Raw genomic sequence first — 20,565 nt, 5'->3', positions numbered from 1 at the left:
GGAAGAAATCGCCCCAAAAAGTCAAGCCGCCTAGTTATGTCACCATTTTTCAAACACTCGCCAATCGATAAGGACAATTTGCCGTGCGGCTCGTATTCGGGCAAAGATGGGGGAGGTCGGTCGGCAAATTCTGCTGTGGAAATTTTTGGTGAATAATTTTGCTCACCTGGCTAGCGGTTCTGGGCAGGCTGCGGGCCACCGAAGCCGCCAAACGGGCAGAAATCATCGACATCTTATTTTGTTTGCAGCTGCTGGGTGTTAAATGATTCTTGCGGGCCTAAAGTACCACGGATGTCGTTGGATAATCGTTCCTTCACTTCTTCGCACGGACTGCGCTTAGTAAGGGTCGGAGGAGTATCGTACGAATAATGACGAGGGTTTGCAACACCGAGCGAACCCATGGGTTCAGTTTGGTTGGGAACAGTTCTTCAAACCGTTCCATCAAGGCAATTCCTTACAAAAATATAAGTTTGACAAGTCTATTTATTCGGTGAAGTCTTTTAAACACATCTCTCTCAAAAAAATAAATTCTGTTTATTCATATCATTTAACAAATGCCTCAAATAGAAAGTCCCAAACATAGTGTTTTAGCGAACTTAGCAAAATAATTTCAAAACCGACTGACTAAATGGTTTGACAACTTTTCAACTGTGCACTCAGTTCCTCGATTTAGTTCAATTTTAAATGATTCACTGTCAAATGTCAGAATGCCGGATGTTCGGTACCTCCAGTCGAACGCATATTTGGATGTGACATACGTTTTTCCTCTTCGCGAACGCCTGAAAAACGCACACTTTATTTGAAATAGCAGTTTAACATAGGAAATACCATAAACAGATTAATTTATTCTTTGGAAAGGTGTCCAATATTGAGAAGCTGCTTTAATTTTTGTTAGATTTCCATTATATATTATCTCACAAATACTATCGTCTCGTACACACCGACTTGTACGAGAAATTGAAATAATTTTTGACCAATTTTTTTAACCAAATGATTTTATGTTATTGCTATTATTGTGTCTTTAATTAGGAATCGGCTTCTGCTGAGTACGACGACGTATCTATAATATCTAGCCTTTTTCCAAAGTCTCTTATTGTTTCATGATGTGAATATTGTTTCGTTGAAATTATAGCAAAATTTTCAGTGTTTGTTATGTTGTTCTTGAGTCCATTGACAGCCAAAGAGAAAAAAAGTGACAGAATGAAAAAAAAACTGAAGAAATATTCCTTGCAACAGCGAACATAACATCGGGATTTGAAAATTGTGCAGTGCGCTATTAAATCGGTGATTGTACATTTTTGACGGTGTAGCCATAGCATCCTAACCCGTTAAATGTTGGTCAGCCTAGAAACTCCATCGATTGTGTGGATTTCAAAACGGGTTTTTCGGAAATAGCTGTCTATCAGGGAGGAAAACATAGTTCCGGACAACTGGTGAAGGAAAGCAATCTTTCATTTGATATCATTGTGATATAAAGATAAAGCTGGAAATTTTGCGTCGTTTGTATTATTATGTGCCATGATAATATTAAAGTCATTCAATACCACCGAAACCTGTACTGTTGACGGAAGTGACCAGTCGTTTCTTATTGCTAGTTTTCTTGCTCTTGGCCCAATCCTACAGTTGAATATAGATTTGTGCTATCTGTTTTACAGTGGGCGAAAAATTCAACAGCGGCTCAGCTGGTTCGCTTATCAGATTAGATGTACGGTGTAAAATGTGCAATCTAAGAAATTGATGCATCAGTGAAAATGGCCAAAGCAATCTGGTGAATCTAGTCATCAGCAGAAACAACAACAAAGCACCTGACACATCATCTTTCCCGAGGAAAGTAAGCGCAAATGCCTGCTGAAGGATAATGACGAACGGAGCTAGCTATGCAGATCTTTTAATAGAAATTCGGCATTTTTTTTGTGTGGTTCTCGTGTGCGCTACTGCTGCCCGTTGACTATATTTATATCGAGGTGTGTGTCGTTGTGCCGCAGTTTGGCAAGGTGGATCAATTTTTAGTTTGTCCTGATTTATAAAACCACAGACACCTTGGAGAGCAGAATAGAAAACCCGACCGTTTTCGTTACGGAAGTGGCACGAAGCGAATTAGTGACAAAAATCAAACTCAGATAGCTGGAACGAAACAATGTAATTTGATGTAAGCTGTTCGACCTGATCGTACTATAGGGAAGTGCAGCAGAATATAACCTAAAGGGAACCTTCCACTGCTTCCTACTTTGCTAAGCCGATAAAACAGCAAGAGAACAGAGCCCAGTATTCTTCGTTTGGCATTTGCACGAGCTCCACCAACACGGAGGATGGCTTATACTACGAATAAAATACACGATGAGCTCTGGGAACAGATACTAGAGAATCACTGGAAATACCTCGAGTCGGAAGAATCGATGCAAAAAATTCAACTGCGGCGTGACCTAGAAGGTAAGAACGTGGTGCACTATAACGATGACTCAGTGCCGCACAGTCTTCTCTGATGCGGGAATATTTAAGGAAACCTGTTTTGTAACATACCTTACTTTAAACCCTTTGGCTACGCGAAACCCGTATTTATAATGTAGCTACGATGGACATACTAACACGGCTTACGACGGATAATTATTAATTTGAAAAAAGTCTCATTATAAATCGTTGTAAGTGCTGTTAATACATCTCACTTACTGGAGGAAAATTGTTTGTTCGATAGTATTACCAGGACTAGGAACATTAAATTTGTTTTGAATTAATTGATTAAAAGTGGGTGAGGCAGAATTAACCACCGGAATTCAAATTATAAGTCAAACCGCTTTAGTTAAATTTTCTTTAAGAACTAATGGTTGAAGGTACGAGATTAGATGAGTTATCTACTGTGTCCACTCTCTCGAAATGCAGCTCGGCATATAAAAAAATTGTATGTGATTCATTCCTTTTTACCTCATTATTAGCATTCAATCAACTGTGCGACACATTGTAGTGGTTATAGAACCATGTATGTTACTGCAAAACTACTACTCTGCTTCTATTTCAGAATTGATAGAAAATCGTCTTGGCAAGGTGTCTCCAAAAGAGAAATTCTTTCTAAATGACACGAAATATGTCTTTGACAGGTAAATTTTGGAAAGGGTTCTCATACTTAGTTCAACCTTTTTGAAACATATTTTTCTACGTCGTTTTAGTTCCGTAGCCTGTTTGGATGGGTTTACCGCCTACAAAGCATCGATCGGATTCGAGGCCGTCAGCCAGTACGCAAACAATCTGTTTGTGAAACCATGGCGGAAAGAATATAAAGTGATAAAAGTAAGACAATGTCATCATAATATGTTTCTTCGGAACAACTTTTTCATATCCTTCGTCCTTATATGGGGCTCTCGAAACAGATGTATTCCGGCTTCTATCAACACGAAATTGCTTCTAACCTGTTGAACGCGGAGAAACTGTTCCAAGCCATGGGCTACCAGCTGATGACAAATCGAACCCTCGTTCTCGAAGGACCCATTTGTCCGGATCAGGTGATGAATGTTGCGCGCGATGCTATCACGGCGTACGTTGAATGCCAGGTAACTAAATGGTTATTACATGTGATGTTTAAATAATGCAGATCTGTATACACGATTGCACTATCTTTTCACTTTCCACAGATGATGAAACGGATCTATAACGAATTTACGGCATTGCGATTATCGGTTGACTGGATTGATATTTATAACTTCCGGAGCTTTCATGCCGGTAACTAAAGTTTGGTTTCGTTGAAAGATATTTTGTGTTTTTTAATGCTCTTCATCTTTCATTTTAGCTGATGTTATGCAAACTGTTAAGCAGATGGCGCAACTAATACAGGAAAAACATCACAATAAACTCCACCAAGCTAAATTGAAAGGTATATTTCAGCGTACCGTCGTACATTAATATTTCTTTCTTCACTTGTAGTTTCTGAACCACTAACATCAATTATACATTCGCATGATAGTGAAGGCATGTTTATATTTTTGTACTCCTTTATCCTAATTCATAAATACCCGAACGAGTTAATCGTACGCTTGCTGCCTTATGCTTAAATATTTACGTTTTTTCATTACTTTATTCATATTTATGGTGGATTCATTTATAAGTCGGATGCATACGGGTATAAATCGAGTTTTTCAAAGCTTCATAAACATCGTCGACAATTCCACTGAGGTAGAGCTTGAAACACATTCCATTACTTGCAATTTCGTGTCTTTGCGAAACAGTACTTAACCCCTTCACAGTCAGTGCTTAACCCCTTCAGCCCCTGAGAAAATGGCTCAAATAATTGTCACACTATTTTTTTACATTTTTGTATAGTTTTTGGTCTAGAACCGAATGATGGTCAATTTGCTTGTGTAATCCACGATAATATATCAAATTAACCAGTTGAAAAATGTATAAGCTAGTAGAATCATTAGGTGACAATAGGAAATATTTTAGAAATATCAAATTCGTGCAGCTAGATTTCGTACACTGAAACCTTTATCTCTTACGAAATGACTAAACAAAGGTTTGATTGTAATCTGCTTTACTGAGATAGTATTTAGTATATTTTTATTTAATATGTACATGGAATTTCATGGAAAACAATCAGTCACTTTTACAATAGTTAAGTGTTATCGAATCCAATCAAATGTAGCATCGTTATCAATTCTGAAATTCGAAATTATTGTCTCGCTAATATTGGATTAAATCTGCAATAATATACTCGTTATTTATGGTCGTTATTTAAAGTAGGGATAGGAAAGTAAGAATGATAGGCGTCATGGCTAAACCAGGAATATCTCTTTACGTTAGAGAAATGTTTCGATTCCAATTCACATAAGTGATGATTCTATTGTTGAGTTGTATCATTTCTACTTCTTTTACACACTTGCATGTTTCGTTATTACTGACAAGATTCTAGCGACTTTTGTGAGCATCTATGAGCACATGACTTGATCAGAAATCCAATAGACGTGATAAAAATTTTCAACATACGAATAAATATCCTCTTGCATAATCCATCCTGTATGTATTTTTCCCATCCTGAAGTGTATCTTGTTGCCGATATGTCCTGCTGGTTCATATGGCCGTGGGTCTGTCAAACAATACCGACCATCCTTCCACCCTCCAACTCCCTAAATCTGCATTCTAAAACAAACACGTGTTACAGAGTACGATCCCGTGTGTTTATGATTCTTTATTGTTGTGCTGATCTTCTAACAATTGGGATATTCCAGAATCGGGTTGTTTTTCGTTTCGCGACCGATATGGGCCTCACTCTATTGTTTTACTCTCTTTCGTTCTAATCTTCTCTTCCCAAACCAGACACGACGTTGTACGGCAATAATATAAATAATAACAGTCATAGTGCGCCTCCTTTAGCGCCTGCTAGTAGTAGCGCCTGCGGTTCATGCAATTCGTATCAGTTCCATATGCAAAGCCTACTGCAGCAACAGGTACCACCACCGCCGCCACCCGCGCCTTACTGTGGTGGTGGTGGTGGTGGTGGTGGTGGTGGAAATGGTGTTGCAGTTGGTAGTAGTCAGCTGTATAATAGTGCTGTTGCCGCACCCTGTAGTATTCATAGTCAGCAGCATCAACATCATCAGCAACAGCAGCAGCAGCAGCAGCAGCAACAGCAACAACAACAACAACAACAACAACAACAACAACAACAACAACAACAACAGCACCAGCACCAGCAGCAACAGCAACAACAACTACATCATCATCAACAACAGCAGCACCAACAAGTGCCAACAAATGCATACGGTGGACTGTATCATTCTCAACATCAATCGCAACATGTCCCGCATCACCACCATCATCATCACCTTCATCCCAGTAGTTTCCAATCGACGAGCTCAGGTGGCCACGGTACGTCAGTAGCGCCTAACCTCGGAACAATGCCTCATTCGAAGTCGCTCGATCACTATCAGGATGCAAGTTCCGCTTCTACCGCATCTGCTGCTGCTGCTGCAACCCCAATGTACGGCATGAACGTAGGGTGCATGCAAAGACATTCGATCGACCAACCGTACCATTTTACGCCAAATACGATGTACGGCGGTCACTTTGCACCGGTAGCACCATACGAGGAAACTCTTAATGAAATGTGTGCTGTTGGAGGAGGAGGTGGAGGACGAGGCGGTGGACCCGGTGGTGGTGGAGTTTTCGTTAACAATCTCCACCCTTATAATAACGTTCCAGGCACCAATGGTCGCTATAATCCGATGTCGAATTTCCCGACGATGGCGGCGGGGTCGGTGGCCGACGCGATGTATGGCATGATGAACGGAGTTGGCGGTGCGGAAATGAAGCAGAACGGCAACCTTATGGAAGGCGGTGGTTGCTACCGACATGCGGCTTTGAATGGAGGTTCGTTCGTGGGACACCCTCTGTTTTCTGCCTACCATGAACAAATGCACCCATCTTACTACATGCCGGATCCATCGAAGGTGCCGTCTGGTACTAAGCAACATCTTGGCTCATCGAGCTATGATACTAGTTCGTCGTCGATGGCCACCCAAACGGCCTATCCGAGCGCACCCCAACCGGGAGCGTCAATTTTGAGTAGTAAGAAAAAAATCTACAATGACTACGACGTACCGCAGTCGTCTTCAGGAACCGGTTTACGATATGGCAGCGAGCAGAAATCGGTCGGCGGTGGTGGCAAAAAGCTTGATCGGTACCACAAAAACGCGGAGTTACTGATTGACTACGAGAGTGACATGCTTCCGGAAGCATTGGTCGAGCGAAACAACCAGAAGGAGTACAGCGGTCATCATCATCATCATCATCACCACCACTTGCACCATCAGACATCGCGCAATTCTCGCCAGTCGGACTTTGATAGCTACGAGGACGAGCAACAGCAACAGCAGTTGCAGCATGAACCGAGCAGTGTGAATCGTCGCAAGAATCAGGACGGCATTGGGTGCTACGATTCATGGAATTTCGTCTACGAAAATCTTCAAAAGCAGGGCTACTCGAAGGATTTAGGCGAGCGGGGCGACTTTTTCACCGACGAGCTTGGTGTCGAACGACAGGGAGTAGAGGAAGAGGATATGGCTGCCCTTCGACGACCCCGTGCTAAGGTTCCGGAGAATGACCCTAACGGGGGTAGCCGAAGAGAATCGACCAGTGGCGGCAGCACCCTGCGTCGCGGTCAGAACGAGAAGCTTAAGGCAATGAAAGCGAAGGCTGCAGATAAGGTGGACGGAATTGTGCGCCAATCGGGGAGTACCGCTTCAAACGCGACAATTAAACCAGAGCGGAAACACGAGCGACAGTCTTCGGCCGGCGGAGGACCGGCAGGTAGTGGTGGTTCTTTAGTGCAAAAAATGGCCAAAACATCCATCTCATCCCGACAACACTCCGGGGAAGATCTGCTCGGATTGGATCAGCATCCGCAAGCTGTTGCGACCGGGTCGACAAGCAGCAGAAGAAATTCGGTCACCAAAAAGCAAACGACCGCCCTAGCAGCTGGTCCCCCCGGATCATCGACATCCGTACCACCCAAAGAAAGCAATAATAATACCACCACCACAGGAATTTTGGTCAATCATCATCACCCTCATCAGGCAACACCGTCGGCATCATCAATGTCAACGGCCACGACTACAACGACGACCCTGGGACAGAAGAAGAAAACGGCCACCTTCGACACCGGTGCGGTCACGATCATCAATCCCTCGCCGACGTCAATACCGACCACCGGGGCGACGTTAAGCAGCGAATGGAATTGCAATTTCTGTACCTTTCTTAACCCGGATGGCAAACGCATCTGTGATATGTGCTCGAAGAGCCGCGACTTCCGGCTCGACGGAGCCAACGCTAGCAATGGAACGGCAACCTGTGTTTAAATGGGTGTATGTGTTTGCGCGTTCACGGTAAGAATGGGAATTCCACAATGGATAGGAAAGCAAGCAGAGGCAGCGAGAGAGGGTGGGGGAAGGGGAAAACAGACCTTCCGTTATGGTGGAACTAGATAAGGTTGCCATTGATTTAGAGAGAGAAAGAGAGAGCGAGAGAGAAAGAGAGAGAGAGAGAGAGAGAGAGAGAGAGAGAGAGAGTTTTTATGTATGTTAACCTGTGTTTCGATCTCCCATGTTTCTAACTATTCTTGGAATGTTTACTTCTTAATCCTTCGTCTTTATGGCGACCCTCTTTGCCTTGATGGCCATATTACATGATTATTTTACTTCACTTGCGTTGTTGACTTGTGCACTTGGCCGAAAAAGGAAGGTCCAATAATTTAATAACTTGTTTAAACTAACTTAAAGAATTAGATACAAATTGTTATTATTCAAAACTCTACACCTTAGTCTGCAGAAAAAAATCGTTTTACTTTCACCGCAGTAGTATTGGGTTACTTTTCCACCACATTTTCCTAGCTTCAATGAAGTAGAAAAACAAAATAAAGCAAAGGACAGTTACCATAAGCGGTGTTTGGTGGATCAAGAACTGCTCGCCGAGCTATTGATGCGCGATTGGAAATCATTTGGATTTTGGTCAATAATATACATACAAATATAGTTCATACATCATCTTAAAACGTTAAAATAAAATTAAAAAAAAAAACATAAAACGGGTCGATTGGTCAAACCATATTTCGGAAGATAGTAGAACGAGAAAGTGAGAGGAGCTTTAAAAAAAAAATATATATATATATAACACAAAAGCGGATCGTTGCTCAAAGATTCACCTGACTCCATTTCCAGGGAAGATGAGTACCGGGGAAAAGCGACTATGAGTACCGATTTTTGGAAGATGGATGTTGTAAGAAAACCAATCACTTTGATAAAAACAGACATTAAAAGAAAGTTGGGATCGACAATCGTGTTTTGCAATTTCATAACTTCCTAAATGGGTTTGTTCTGCGGGTTTCGAGGCCATCGGTGTAAACGGATGGAAGAATAAAAAAATGGGCGAATGGTACCGCGGTACACGCATCGTATTGTTTTTTGACATTGAAAAATACAACCAAATTATATTAAAATAGTTATTACTTCTTTAACGGGAGACGGGAAAGATCGAAATGATAGTAGGACAAACGATTACTGCGCTCTTGTTAGGTCGAGTTAATTTGGAGTCCGACCCGGAAAGCAGATACTAGTCAGATACGAGCAGAAGCAGGGAACCATGAATAAAACGGCTAGAATAGCTGAAGTAATTGGCGATTTGATTCAAATCAAACAACAAGCAAAAATAATATATTGATTGTACATCCAAACGATTGTTATACACTACTATATTTAATTAGAAAACTATTTTTTAGTTTGTCGTCGATGTTATAAAACACAGGATGAAAATTGGATTAATATTTACTGGTAGAACGAGAATCGCATATGGACGACGAAGATACCCAGAGCCGAAACAACAAGGGTACGGGAAAAAGTGAAACAATGCAAATAGATATTATATAATATTCTATTTCTACATTTTGTAGCAAATTTCTTAACTATCAAGCGACTATGGACAAAAACTGTGAAGGAAAATCCTACAAACCAGATCGCAACTTAAACTAATACCAACCAAGTCGCTAAAAGTAACTCTAAAAGATCGTATAATTAAAACTTTGTGCTCTCCAAGAATGCATAAAAGGAATATCTGAAGGAAGGATAATCTGAAGTTGAATTATGAATTTCGGATTAGAAAGAAGGGTGAAACTGTTTCGCTTATTATAGATTTTAATAAAACAAAATGATCCATTTCTTTGTTTGCTGTTGATACATCCCCGGTTGTTGTTATTTAAACAAAATAATAATTTTCGCATTCAGCGCATTCAAAAAACACTTATGAAACAACCTATTTAAAATAATAATTCTCTTTATTCTGTGGTTTTTAGTTCTTTCCTCGCAGGTGTTTGCTGCTATGCGCTATGTACATATCACTAAACACGAATGAGTTATTTTACCAATTTCCTCATGATTATTGTTGGAAATATCGCTGGTTTAATGCCGTGAAACGAAAGAGCTACACGACGTGTGATGGATACAAGAAGTCTGTTATCTTTAGCTATCAAGTTGTCAGCGCGGGCGGAATATGCTCCTGGTGTACAAGCTTTGTGTATTATGAAAAGGTAATCCGAGTAGTACCAACGCAATAACGTGGCACAGTTTGAATTTTTGTCATCGAATTGGAATTATAACTCGAAGCTTATAATCTTCTAATACTCAATATCGTGCTATCAAACAAAGCTTTACTCACCCATTCTATTTGACTAGGATACGTCTGCGGGCTTGCTCGATCTAGTTCTGTTTTTGTTTTTTACATAATCGTTTATGTGTTGCACCCAACAAATATGTTCAATAGTTTCTCTACCACCAAAATAGTGTTGTCCATCCGCACCACGCTGAGCTATTCGAAATGTGTGTGCGAGACCGGTTTTCTATGTCCCTATGGGATCGTGCAAGCTTCTCAAGCATCCATTTATATTTGTGGAAGTAATGATTGTAATTAAATTTGAAACTTTGTTTTTTTTTAAACCTGAAACACAAAGATTGTAAAGAAAGTTCCTATTTGATTGGCAGCAATTTTTTTAATTTTAACATAGAGCATATAAATGTGCCCTGGGATAAAAGAAATGATCTTTAAGCGTACCTTATTTGCGTTTACGATCTTCGATGCTTTCAAGCGTAAAACCAAGATTCACTATCTCCAATCGTCCCACAGCATTTGTTAAAAATGGGTATGTTTTTCAACGTTTTGTTTTCAATTAAACCGAAACCACTGGAAAATACGACGGGTTTCACTCGTCTTTCTCGTCGGTTAACCGTAATCTGCTGTTGGACTGTCGGATTTGTTGCTTGAGTTGGGCTGTTTTTAGGCGGGTCATCAGCTGTGTCGATTGATATAGCCAGCTTCCCTGGAAGGACAACGATGGTATCGATGTAATATGAAGGTAGTAATAGTTTAAACCTGACAGTAATACTCACTACCATCAGCATGCAGTTTAGTAAAATTGGCACGGAAAATACAACGGATATAAAAAGTCCTTTATCGTCGAAGTACTGCTGCTTTGAGAAAATCCTCCAATTGATCGCCGCGTACTCGTTGATGCTTTCGGAGAAGTACACCAGCAGTACTTTACCGATGGCGGAGAAATAAATGTGAAAAACGTACATATGGCAATTAATCGAATCGAACTGACCGATGACGATAGAAACCGGGTATGCTTACACAGTACAAAAAATAAAAACACCTGAAAGTTGCCACAGTTTCTCGTCAGCAATGCCGTTGAGGTGATGCACACATGGAAGGCTATCAGTCCAATCAACCATGGATCGTACCAATCGATCTGCAGTGTAAGAACAAAGAAAATATTCCCCAAAATTGTTTATCCTCGAACCAACCGAGTCCAATGTTCGGGCTTACTTACACTTGCTAGAAATGTTACGAATCCTTTAATTTCGTTGATTTCTATCCAATTTGGTTCAACCATGTCTGAAAACTATGTTATGTTTCTGTGACGAATCAGCTAGACTAACAGGTATCGCAAGAATAAATATTGCACTTTTTCTAGTTTCACCGAGAGGATTTATAATAAACACGAATATCGAAAAATTATCACAATTCCCTTCTGGTGGCCTTGAGAGCAGAAACAGTAAAACATAAGAAGGAAAGTATTAATTGTAGTTGAAATTCTACCTGTTTACGTTCCTACTTCTCATTCTTTCTAGCACACAGGGAGGCGAAGATGATTAAACAACGAACATCCTGATCAGGTTAACCTTCACCCTTATGTTGACATCTGGTTTTCAGAATAACAAAAAGTAAAGATATTTAAAGTTTATTTCCTACAGTTAGAAATGGAAGGATGAGGGTTTCCATCTATTTCACTGTGTTTTATGTGTATTTATGGAAAAACATGAAACAGCTCCCCATTGGGAATCTAAATTGGTAGCAATAAAATGTGTGCAGCAACCTAGATTTCTCCATGCATTATTTAACCGAACTGTCATGCTTCAATAGTCAATGGCCGGCTTTTTTGTTGTAAAAAAGAGAGGGAAGTAAAAGAAGCGAGTAACATTCTAGTTTCTGTGAACGAAAAGATTTTTCACACTCGAGAATCAATCTACAACTGCGCGTAGTACGCTGATAAGATTAGAATAAACTTGTACCATCAGGCGCGAGATTGAAGGGAAGGTTAACTTTATTGCAACTGACCAGGAAGAGTGCTTTTTTCTGAAGGTTATCTAGTTATTCTACTACAAATAGAATGGGTTCTAAAGTAAAGGTAAAGAAATGGCCAGTGGAAATGAAGCAGCCGGTAATTTTTCTTTAATGGTTGATTTGTAATATGCTTCCCTCAGATCGGAATCATCGGTGGATCAGGACTTGACGACAGTCAAATAATAGAAAACCGTACAGAACGCGTGGTTAACACACACTTCGGTATTCCCTCGGATGTGCTGATTGAGGGCAAAATAGCCGGGGTTGACTGCGTTCTGCTAGCACGGCACGGAAGGAACCATTCCATCATGCCATCCAATGTTAACTACCGGGCTAACATTTGGGCCCTGAAGACCCTGGGCTGCACGCATGTGATTGTGTCAACGGCTACGGGATCTTTGAAGGAAGAAATTCATCCGGGTGATATCATTATTCCGGATAATTTTATCGATCGTACCACGAAACGGGTACAGACGTTCTACGATGGCAATGAACTGCTGGTAGGAGTCTGCCATATACCGATGGAACCGGCGTTCTGTAATCGTACGCGCGACGTGCTTATCGAAACGGCCAACGGCATCGGGCTTGCAGTGCACCCGAAAGGAACTGTTGTGACAATTGAAGGGCCACGATTTTCGAGCAAAGGCGAAAGCAACCTTTTTCGCCAGTGGGGTTCCGATCTGGTGAACATGACGCTTGTTCCGGAAGTGGTGCTGGCAAAGGAAGCGGGCCTCTGCTATGCTGCTATTGCCATGGCAACCGATTACGACTGCTGGAGAGAAGCGGGCGAAGATGTAAACGTGAAGGATGTTATGGCAACGTTCAAGAAGAACGTTACCAAAGTAACGGAATTGATTACCAATGCTATACCGAAGATAGCCGCACTGGATTGGACAGAGACAATCGAGGAGCTAGCGAAGACGGTCAACACTAGTATAATGCTACCACATTCCAACTAAACGAAAGCATGAGAAACAAAATGCAAACGAGATTCAAGCAATCTTGTCAGTCACCTCTATAACGCTGTAGACATTGAATAGCGAGGACTGAACAATACCGGTAGACTAACGCAAACGCACGTATCTCAGTGTTAAGGAGTGGTACAAAAAAAGCAAATTTCATGTAGCTGGATAGGGTGAGGAACAAAACAATCATCTGCCTAGTCAATTGTATTCTTTCCTTGCCATGTGTGTAGACCGGCGTGTTTACGAGTACTCTAATGAGCAAACTGTGCTACTACTTTTCAGAAGCAATATGACCCTATTTTGAGCACCAAACATTAAAATATCTTACTTCAAATGGTGGGAAGCATTTATTCTTGTGAAGATTTCAAATAATAAACCATTTGTACACGCATATATTGGTCGGTAACTCCTTTTCTTTATTGTAATCAATTTTCGAGCTCCAGCTTGATTAGCTTCTTTTGTGGTAAGTTTACAGGGCTAAGCACTTTGGTAATTAAACCAGTTGCCACCGTTTTGCCGTTCTCTCTTACCGTAAATGACTGAGCGCAAGACATGACCATTTTCCTGAGCAATGTTAATTTAATAGCACCGTGGTCACCGGGCATCAGCATGTCCTGTCCTACAAGATCTACTCGACAGGGTACATTCCAAGTTTTGCTGAACAGCTGCTGAATGTACTTGGAGGTAAGCGGTTTGGAACGGCCACCCTCGTTTTTAGCCAGCAAATACATCGATGCTTCAAAGTGATTCGAAACTCTCTCACTTCCAGCGGCACAAAGGAGCATCCCTCGTTGGACAGACTGTAGCTTTACACCCCGGAGCAGTGCCCCAATATTGTCACCGGCCTTTGCTTCGCCGACGTCTTTTTTGAACACCTGCATACCTCCGATGGTGGTGCGAATTTCCTCGTCGAAACCAAGCAGTTCGGCTTCCTCATTTTTCTTCATTATCCCTCGGGCCAATGTTCCGACTACGACCGTGCCCCGACCGGGTACGGTAAACGCATTGTCGATCGGAAGCAAAAACGGAGACGTCAGGTCTCTCGTCGGTGTCGGAATGTACGAATCGATTGCGTCCAGCAGTTTCCGAATTGAAGGTTCACCAAGTGCCGACTGGTCACCTTGCAAAGCAAGCAGTGCCGAGCCTACAACGATGGGACTTTCCACTCCATCGAAGCCGAAGTCGGACAACAGTTCACGCAGTTCAATTTCCACCAACTCCAGCACTTCATCGTCGACCTGGTCGGCTTTGTTGATGAACACTACTATTTTGCTAACGCCGACCTGGCGCGCTAACAGTAAGTGTTCCCGGGTTTGCGGCATCTGACCATCGGTGGCTGCCACGACTAGTATGGCACCATCCATCTGGGACGCTCCGGATATCATGTTTTTGACGTAATCAGCATGCCCCGGACAGTCAGTGTGTGCATAGTGTCGTTTTTCCGTTTTGTAACCGATGTGGGCTGCATTTATTGTTATTCCTGAACAATTGTGATTTAAACAGCAAAATATTAACAAAGATAACTTCACCAAAACCCGGGTTTACTTAACAAACAATTCTACTAACCTCTGGCCTTTTCCTCTGGTGCGCGGTCGATTTGATCATACGAAACGTAGCTGGTTGTGCCATCCTGCGATAGCACCTTGGTAATTGCGGCCGTGAGTGTAGTTTTACCATGATCCACGTGCCCGATGGTCCCAACATTACAATGTTCGTCTTTTTTCGTTTCTTGTACCGAACTCAACGTTCTTTGTGGGAGCAACCCTACGTAATTGTATTTATCCCAGCAAGCATGTGATGCAACTCTTGGATATGCATCGGTCCAGACAGTAACGTAGTTTTTTACTAAATGAGTCACTCTGTATCGACTGACGATTTTTCCAAAAAGAAATGACATTTTACAGAAAACCATCATGTAACCAAAGCAGGAAAATAGGTATTTCAAAAATTATTTTCGATTTTCCAGGCCATCGGAATCACTAAAAGGAAAAAAGGATCACTGTTTTGATTTTGTCAATGCCGGGTAAGTACAGTTCACATGAATCGAGAAGAACGTGCGGGATAGCATTGCTGAGTAAATGCTAACACTAGAGAGCAGTTTGAGACGTTGTTGTACCTAGCAAAGGCATCCGCTACGAGCATAGACGCGTTGCCACAACAGGTAACGTCAGAAATTTTCACGAACGAACCACTTCGGGCTGACAGTCGGCACATCTACGCTTTCATTCCCTTTTCTACCGTCGTGCAGCTCGGAAGCAGATTTCAAAGGGCAAGCGCCATTTTGCTGTGTGCAGTGCGGAGGAAAAGAAGCAAACTATTTGGAACTTTGTGGACGAATCCTAGTGGAAAAAGATAACGTGGAGTGAGTACAAACAAATTACTAGTTCTTCGAATGGTTTTCGTTCGCCCTGATAGAGAGTGTGTATTGGTGGACAGTGTACAGATGTGACCCATCAATTTGCATTTCATTTTGGTTTGCAAAAAAAGTAAAAAATGTGAGCAGTATGCAATGGCGATTTTTTCGTTCTAGTTTTTGTGGAACTGTTTGAATTTAGTGTGGAAAGATAAATTGCAATCATACTCAATCATGGTGGAGTAATAGAAATGGAAAATTTGGAAAAGTCGTAATTAAATGAAGCACAATGGCTCCTGATGAGGTGATGTGTATGTGTGTGCCGAAGAAAAGTATCTCAGCTCAGATGTAGAGAGTTGTTTCAATTTTGGACGATTGCTAGTAGTTTTGTTTTTTTTAAAGAAAAACTGTCAGTGCTGAAGTTGGGAAAACGATCCCGAAACGGTGAGTACGGCATGATTTAAAAGAAGAAAAAATATTTAACCAAGCATGCCAAGTAAAAAAGCGACGCCATTTTGTAATGCCGAGGATTTGTCAAAGACTGGAATGAGGAGAGGTAGTTTGTGGTGCCTGATGTGCGCGAGAGTGGTGAGAAGGGAAATTCAGTTTTACCTCGATTGTTCTGTGTGGTGAATTTCGCGCATCGTAAACGCACACTATCAAGCGTTTCAACACCAAAGCATGCGCAGTAGTGTGTTCACTTGCTGGTCGGTCCACCGTGGAGGTGCCGACCGTCCGACCGTGGTGTATATTTGAAAGTCAACAAGGATGCATTTGAGCCAATTTAAAAAACTTAGTTTTATACACAAGCAGTATTGTAATATCATGTGTGTGTCAATATCACTGATTGGAAATGTTTTTATGTTTTGTTTTAGGTGACAGCGTAAATATCAGTAATTAGCTCCTTGGCGCGTTACCTACTCGTTTTGTTCTGTGTTGCGCGCGCTCGTCACGTCCCCCCGGTAAGCAAGAGAAAAATAAAATCATCAAACTGGCAAAAGTAATCTTCGACGCGACGGCTCATGAGTAGCATTCGGTCCAGTGAGCGAGATCGTATTACTGTGAAGATTCATAACATGAAACGTAGCGCATCGCGCGAATCTCCACCTAGATCAAAGCGACGCGGCAGTATTGGACGATACGACGATAGCTCCGACGAGCGAGTGACCCCAGACAGAATGCGACGACGTGTGGCCCGTTCCCCCAGCCCCCGGGCTCGCTATGCTTCTCCGCACCGCGACGAGTACGCCTCCTCGCGAAGCCGGGCTGACATCGGAAGTGCTGGCGGCGACCGGTACTCGTACAAGGTGCTTTGCGTTAGTGCGCTGCACCCGAAGGCATCGGACGAGTTCATCAAAGAGACGCTCTATCGCGAGTACAAAAAGTTTGGCGACTTCAGCATTCGCGTGTCGCATGATTTGGACGAGCGGGTTGCTTACGTGTGCTTCCGTACGTCGGAGGATGCACGAGAGGCAAAGCACGCCAAGTCGCGTATCATTCTGCACGATAAGGTAGCTCTGGTGGAACCTGTCTACGAGTCGACCAAGTCCGATTCGTACCGCCGTCCTCGCTCGGCTACGCCGCCCGAATATGATCGGCATTATTATGCGCGCTCACCGGGAGTACCACCGCCCGATCGTAGACGCCCGCCGGAGCATCATCCTTACGATGGCTACGGGCCGCCACCAGGTGGCCGCATGCACCATCCCGATTTTCGTCCACCGATGCATCACGATTACATGCCACGTGGCCCACCGCTACATCATCACGGTCCACCGCATATGCATCCGGGCGGTGGTGGTGGACCACCGCATCATCATTACATGCCCCGTCCGTATTTACCGCGGGCACCCCGGGCTCCCTTCGAAAAACCAGAAAACAAGAAGGACAAATTCCCGAACTATCTCCACCATATCCAGCCTGAGGACGACCCGTTGGCGACGCGCACGCTTTTCGCCGGCAACTTGGAGATAAACATTTCCGACGAGGAGCTGCGCCGCATCTTTGGCAAGTATGGGTTGGTAGAGGATATCGACATTAAGAGGCCGCCACCGGGAACGGGCAATGCATTCGCCTTTGTACGCTACCAGACGCTCGACATGGCACACCGGGCAAAAGTGGAGTTGTCGGGGCAGTACATTGGCAAGTTCCAGTGCAAGATCGGCTACGGTAAGGCAACGCCGACGACGCGCATCTGGGTTGGCGGCCTCGGTGCCTGGACGTCGGTGACGCAGCTCGAGCGCGAGTTCGATCGGTTCAGCGCGATCAAAAAGATCGAGTACGCAAAGGGCGACACGCAGGCGTACATTTTGTACGACTCGATTGATGCGGCGACGGCCGCAGTGAAGGAAATGCGTGGCTTCCCGCTGGGAGCGCCCGATCGGCGCATCCGCATTGATTTTGCGGACAACGGTACGGCGCCACCGTTCCAGAAGCGTCCGTTCGAGGAGGGTGGTGGTGAGTATCGTCGGGTGCCCGAGTACGAGTACCCGGAGGCTGGCGGGGGCGGCGGAGCGGCCCCGTACGATGATGTTCCACCTGCATACGGAGGCTACGGGGCTCGTTCGTTCCGTGGCGGGCGTGGTAGTGGCGGTGGTGGTGGCGGCGGTGGAAGCGGTGGATACCGTGGACGCGGTGGTGGCAGCGGAGGCAGTTTCCGCGGTGGCTTCCACCATGAAGGACATCGCCCGACAGGTGGTGCGGGCGGACCACCGCATCATGGTCCAGGAGGGGAAGAAGAATGGCGTCGTCCACCAGGAGAGGGTGGCGGCGAGTATGATCAGCGACGACGCTCGGGATCGCGTGAACCAGGCGGTGGCATCGATCGATCCCGATCCCGATCACCCAGACGCCGCAGTCCCGCGGATTCCGATTCCGACTCATCTTCGCGTCGCAACGGCGTCCTGACTAGCGCCCGCACACTACCGGAAGTGGCTCGGAAGTCCACGACCGTCTGGCAGGGTGCCCTCATTCTGAAGAGTTCGCTCTTCCCCGCCAAATTCCATCTCACCGATGGCGACGCGGACATTGTGGACGGGTTGATGAAGGACGAGGACGGAAAGCATCATTTGCGTATCACGCAACGTTTGCGTCTTGACCAGCCCAAGCTGGAGGACGTACAGAAGCGCATCTCATCGTCCTCCTCGCACGCCATCTTCCTCGGACTCCCCAGCTCAACTACCGGTGTGTCGTCTTCGGATGATGCGAGCGTTCAGACGCGACCACTGCGCAATCTCGTCACCTACTTGAAGCAAAAGGAGGCGGCCGGTGTCATCTCGCTGCTTAACAAGGACACCGAGGCCACCGGTGTTCTTTATTCGTTCCCGCCGTGTGAGTTTTCCACTGAGCTGTTGAAGCGCACCTGCCACAATCTCACCGAGGAAGGACTGAAGGAGGACCACTTGGTGATCGTGGTGGTGCGCGGTGGCACTGCCTAAAATACCGGGACAGTGTAGGGCAGTGACGATGATGGCAGCGTATACTAGGACCTACCAGAGGTGACCGGCATGTTGACTAGGACATCGCCGTTTTTATTATAGTACGTTAAAGTAAGCAATTCTTCCGAAGAAGGGTACACATCAACTTTGGTGTGTGTACTTGTATTGAGTGTGTATATGGATTAAGGTGACAATGCGCTCTACCCGAAAACAAGTAGGCAGAAAAAAGCCGCTTTCCCGAGCACTGCAAAAAAAAAAAAATCTGGACACCATATTGGACCCAAGCTTTGTTTGGTAAAGTGTTGTAGGTAAGCAAAAAACCAGATATTATTTCCTGTTTCCAGTTTACTAACATTTTCTTATATTTTTAGGGTAGGCTTCGTAAGGTCGTCCTCGTCGTGAAGGTGTTTTGTTTTCGGTGCTACGCTGACTATGACGTAGATAATTTTTTTTGATCATTTTGTTCTTTTATTGACGGTCTGCCAGTTAGAAAAGATCTTTGTATAACAAAAGATTAGAAAGTACCACATACACAACTGAGCCGATTCCCGCTTGACTATCGAGAAACAAACTCGAATGAAACCGTCTACACATAACGAGAGCCGTAAGTACACATTCATCCAGTCATAATCGTCATATTACACCATCATCACCGCGAACGAGCCGATGGCGTAGGAATAACATCAACTGCTGCTTCGTCGACCTGTACCGGCAAAATCATCCTCATATAAACACAGCATACAACCACGGCGTGCAATGTACCGTCCTTCAAAACAACCCGTCAGGCTAGAAAGTTCTAGTACCCGTTTGCCTCCGGCCTGTGACGAAATGTAATAACAAAACGAACGGTTGTTTAGAAGGGCGATGGCGCATTCTAACGGAAAGTAAAACGAATTTGAGGACGAGGACCAATGTTAGTAGTACATTTCTCCCTGGCTGCTGTATTGTTTTTCCTTCTTCATCCACTTAGGGCGTTCTCTTGTAGTGTTTTTATGACAACATTGTATTGTGCGTGTGTCCTTCGCGGGCAGCCCGATTAGCTTGTGCATCAAGAAGAGAGAGAACAAAAAACAACACACATGAAACATGAAAAGGATTTGCTGGTGCAACTATCGTTCGTGATTGTGTATGTGCGTTTGTGCTCTTGTGTGTGTGTGTAATATTAGCAGAGCTCTGTCAATGTGTCATTGGAAGTTCAAAGGGGGCAGTATTCCTTTTTAAGCAGATTTTGAATGATGTATACTGTTCGACTATTATATTCTGTAACCAGTTAGTTTTTTTTTAAATAAAAAAGTCACAAGTTATATCTCAGCGGAAGTGTGCGAATCGCTTGAGGAAAATGTACCAATAACTTTGACCGTGTATGGTGGGCCAATTGATATGCCGTAATGTTTACAAGTTCTAAAATTTATAAATAGACTTTTCTGCTACTGACTACTGGAAAACGTAACCAAGTACGGCAAATACATACCATAAAGAAATTGAATTGAAAAGCTGCTGTAACGTTCTTAAATTAATGATTTAATATTTTTATGACGATATATGAAACACATGTGGATACATTTATAGCATCAAAATCAATATTGTATCTGCAGCGCTAAAACGAAATAAGAGAAAACTTGTCAGTTCTATCGAAGAATTTACCCAGAACTTCATC

General features: G+C 43.6%; 7 protein-coding genes across 12 annotated transcripts in view; 4 read left to right on the top strand and 3 right to left on the bottom strand.

Moving 5' to 3' along the window:
• Window positions 1-339, bottom strand: part of LOC131264306 (ATP synthase subunit alpha, mitochondrial) — a 3,202-nt gene extending 2,863 nt beyond the window's left edge. Inside the window, exon 1 of the mRNA XM_058266595.1 lies at window positions 167-339. Coding sequence (XP_058122578.1) covers window positions 167-232 — 66 coding nt within the window. The 5' untranslated portion in view covers window positions 233-339. The remainder of the gene's footprint in view (window positions 1-166) is intronic.
• Window positions 1-9,709, top strand: part of LOC131264293 (uncharacterized) — a 25,570-nt gene extending 15,861 nt beyond the window's left edge. The window contains exon 14 of the mRNA XM_058266574.1: window positions 5,866-9,709. Coding sequence (XP_058122557.1) covers window positions 5,866-7,841 — 1,976 coding nt within the window. The 3' untranslated portion in view covers window positions 7,842-9,709. The remainder of the gene's footprint in view (window positions 1-5,865) is intronic.
• On the top strand, window positions 1,223-3,891 carry LOC131264331 (protein tamozhennic). Its single transcript, XM_058266632.1, has 7 exons — window positions 1,223-1,290; window positions 1,656-2,430; window positions 3,014-3,092; window positions 3,162-3,282; window positions 3,363-3,542; window positions 3,624-3,711; window positions 3,779-3,891. Exons 2-7 carry the CDS (start codon window positions 2,310-2,312, stop codon window positions 3,889-3,891), a joined length of 702 nt encoding a protein of 233 aa, XP_058122615.1. The 5' UTR covers window positions 1,223-1,290; window positions 1,656-2,309.
• Window positions 9,710-9,738: 29 nt separating the features above from the next.
• Window positions 9,739-11,653, bottom strand: LOC131264336 (transmembrane protein 18). Of its 3 annotated transcripts, none has more exons than XR_009178271.1 (5): window positions 11,360-11,653; window positions 11,161-11,278; window positions 10,917-11,065; window positions 10,582-10,846; window positions 9,739-10,496 (listed from the first exon to the last, which is right to left on the bottom strand). XR_009178271.1 is itself a non-coding variant. In XM_058266638.1 (4 exons), the coding sequence occupies exons 1-4, from the start codon at window positions 11,420-11,422 to the stop codon at window positions 10,730-10,732; spliced, it is 447 nt and encodes a 148-aa protein (XP_058122621.1). In that variant the 5' UTR covers window positions 11,423-11,653; the 3' UTR covers window positions 9,739-10,729. The 3 variants fall into 3 exon arrangements, 1 of the variants encoding a protein (XP_058122621.1); XR_009178272.1 differs by having other exon boundaries at window positions 9,740-10,467; XM_058266638.1 differs by having other exon boundaries at window positions 9,739-10,846.
• Window positions 11,654-11,991: 338 nt separating this feature from the next.
• LOC131264330 (S-methyl-5'-thioadenosine phosphorylase) lies at window positions 11,992-13,509 on the top strand. The gene is made up of 2 exons (XM_058266631.1): window positions 11,992-12,217; window positions 12,294-13,509. Exons 1-2 carry the CDS (start codon window positions 12,200-12,202, stop codon window positions 13,110-13,112), a joined length of 837 nt encoding a protein of 278 aa, XP_058122614.1. The 5' UTR covers window positions 11,992-12,199; the 3' UTR covers window positions 13,113-13,509.
• Window positions 13,510-13,520: 11 nt separating this feature from the next.
• Window positions 13,521-15,090, bottom strand: LOC131264315 (elongation factor Tu). Its single transcript, XM_058266610.1, has 2 exons — window positions 14,685-15,090; window positions 13,521-14,598 (listed from the first exon to the last, which is right to left on the bottom strand). Exons 1-2 carry the CDS (start codon window positions 15,031-15,033, stop codon window positions 13,544-13,546), a joined length of 1,404 nt encoding a protein of 467 aa, XP_058122593.1. The 5' UTR covers window positions 15,034-15,090; the 3' UTR covers window positions 13,521-13,543.
• Window positions 15,091-15,354: 264 nt separating this feature from the next.
• On the top strand, window positions 15,355-20,225 carry LOC131264304 (RNA-binding protein spenito). Of its 4 annotated transcripts, none has more exons than XM_058266591.1 (4): window positions 15,355-15,480; window positions 16,347-16,433; window positions 16,583-19,216; window positions 19,280-20,225. In XM_058266591.1, exon 3 carries the CDS (start codon window positions 16,650-16,652, stop codon window positions 18,906-18,908), a length of 2,259 nt encoding a protein of 752 aa, XP_058122574.1. In that variant the 5' UTR covers window positions 15,355-15,480; window positions 16,347-16,433; window positions 16,583-16,649; the 3' UTR covers window positions 18,909-19,216; window positions 19,280-20,225. The 4 variants fall into 4 exon arrangements, with proteins under 4 accessions (XP_058122574.1, XP_058122572.1, XP_058122573.1 ...); XM_058266593.1 differs by lacking the exon at window positions 15,355-15,480 and adding an exon at window positions 15,508-15,915; XM_058266589.1 differs by having other exon boundaries at window positions 16,347-19,216.
• The last annotated feature ends 340 nt before the right edge of the window (window positions 20,226-20,565 follow it).

The sequence above is a fragment of the Anopheles coustani genome, chromosome 2 (genome assembly GCF_943734705.1).
Source record: "Anopheles coustani chromosome 2, idAnoCousDA_361_x.2, whole genome shotgun sequence".
NCBI lineage: Eukaryota > Metazoa > Arthropoda > Insecta > Diptera > Culicidae > Anopheles > Anopheles coustani.
This window is presented reverse-complemented; position numbering and strand designations above follow the sequence as displayed.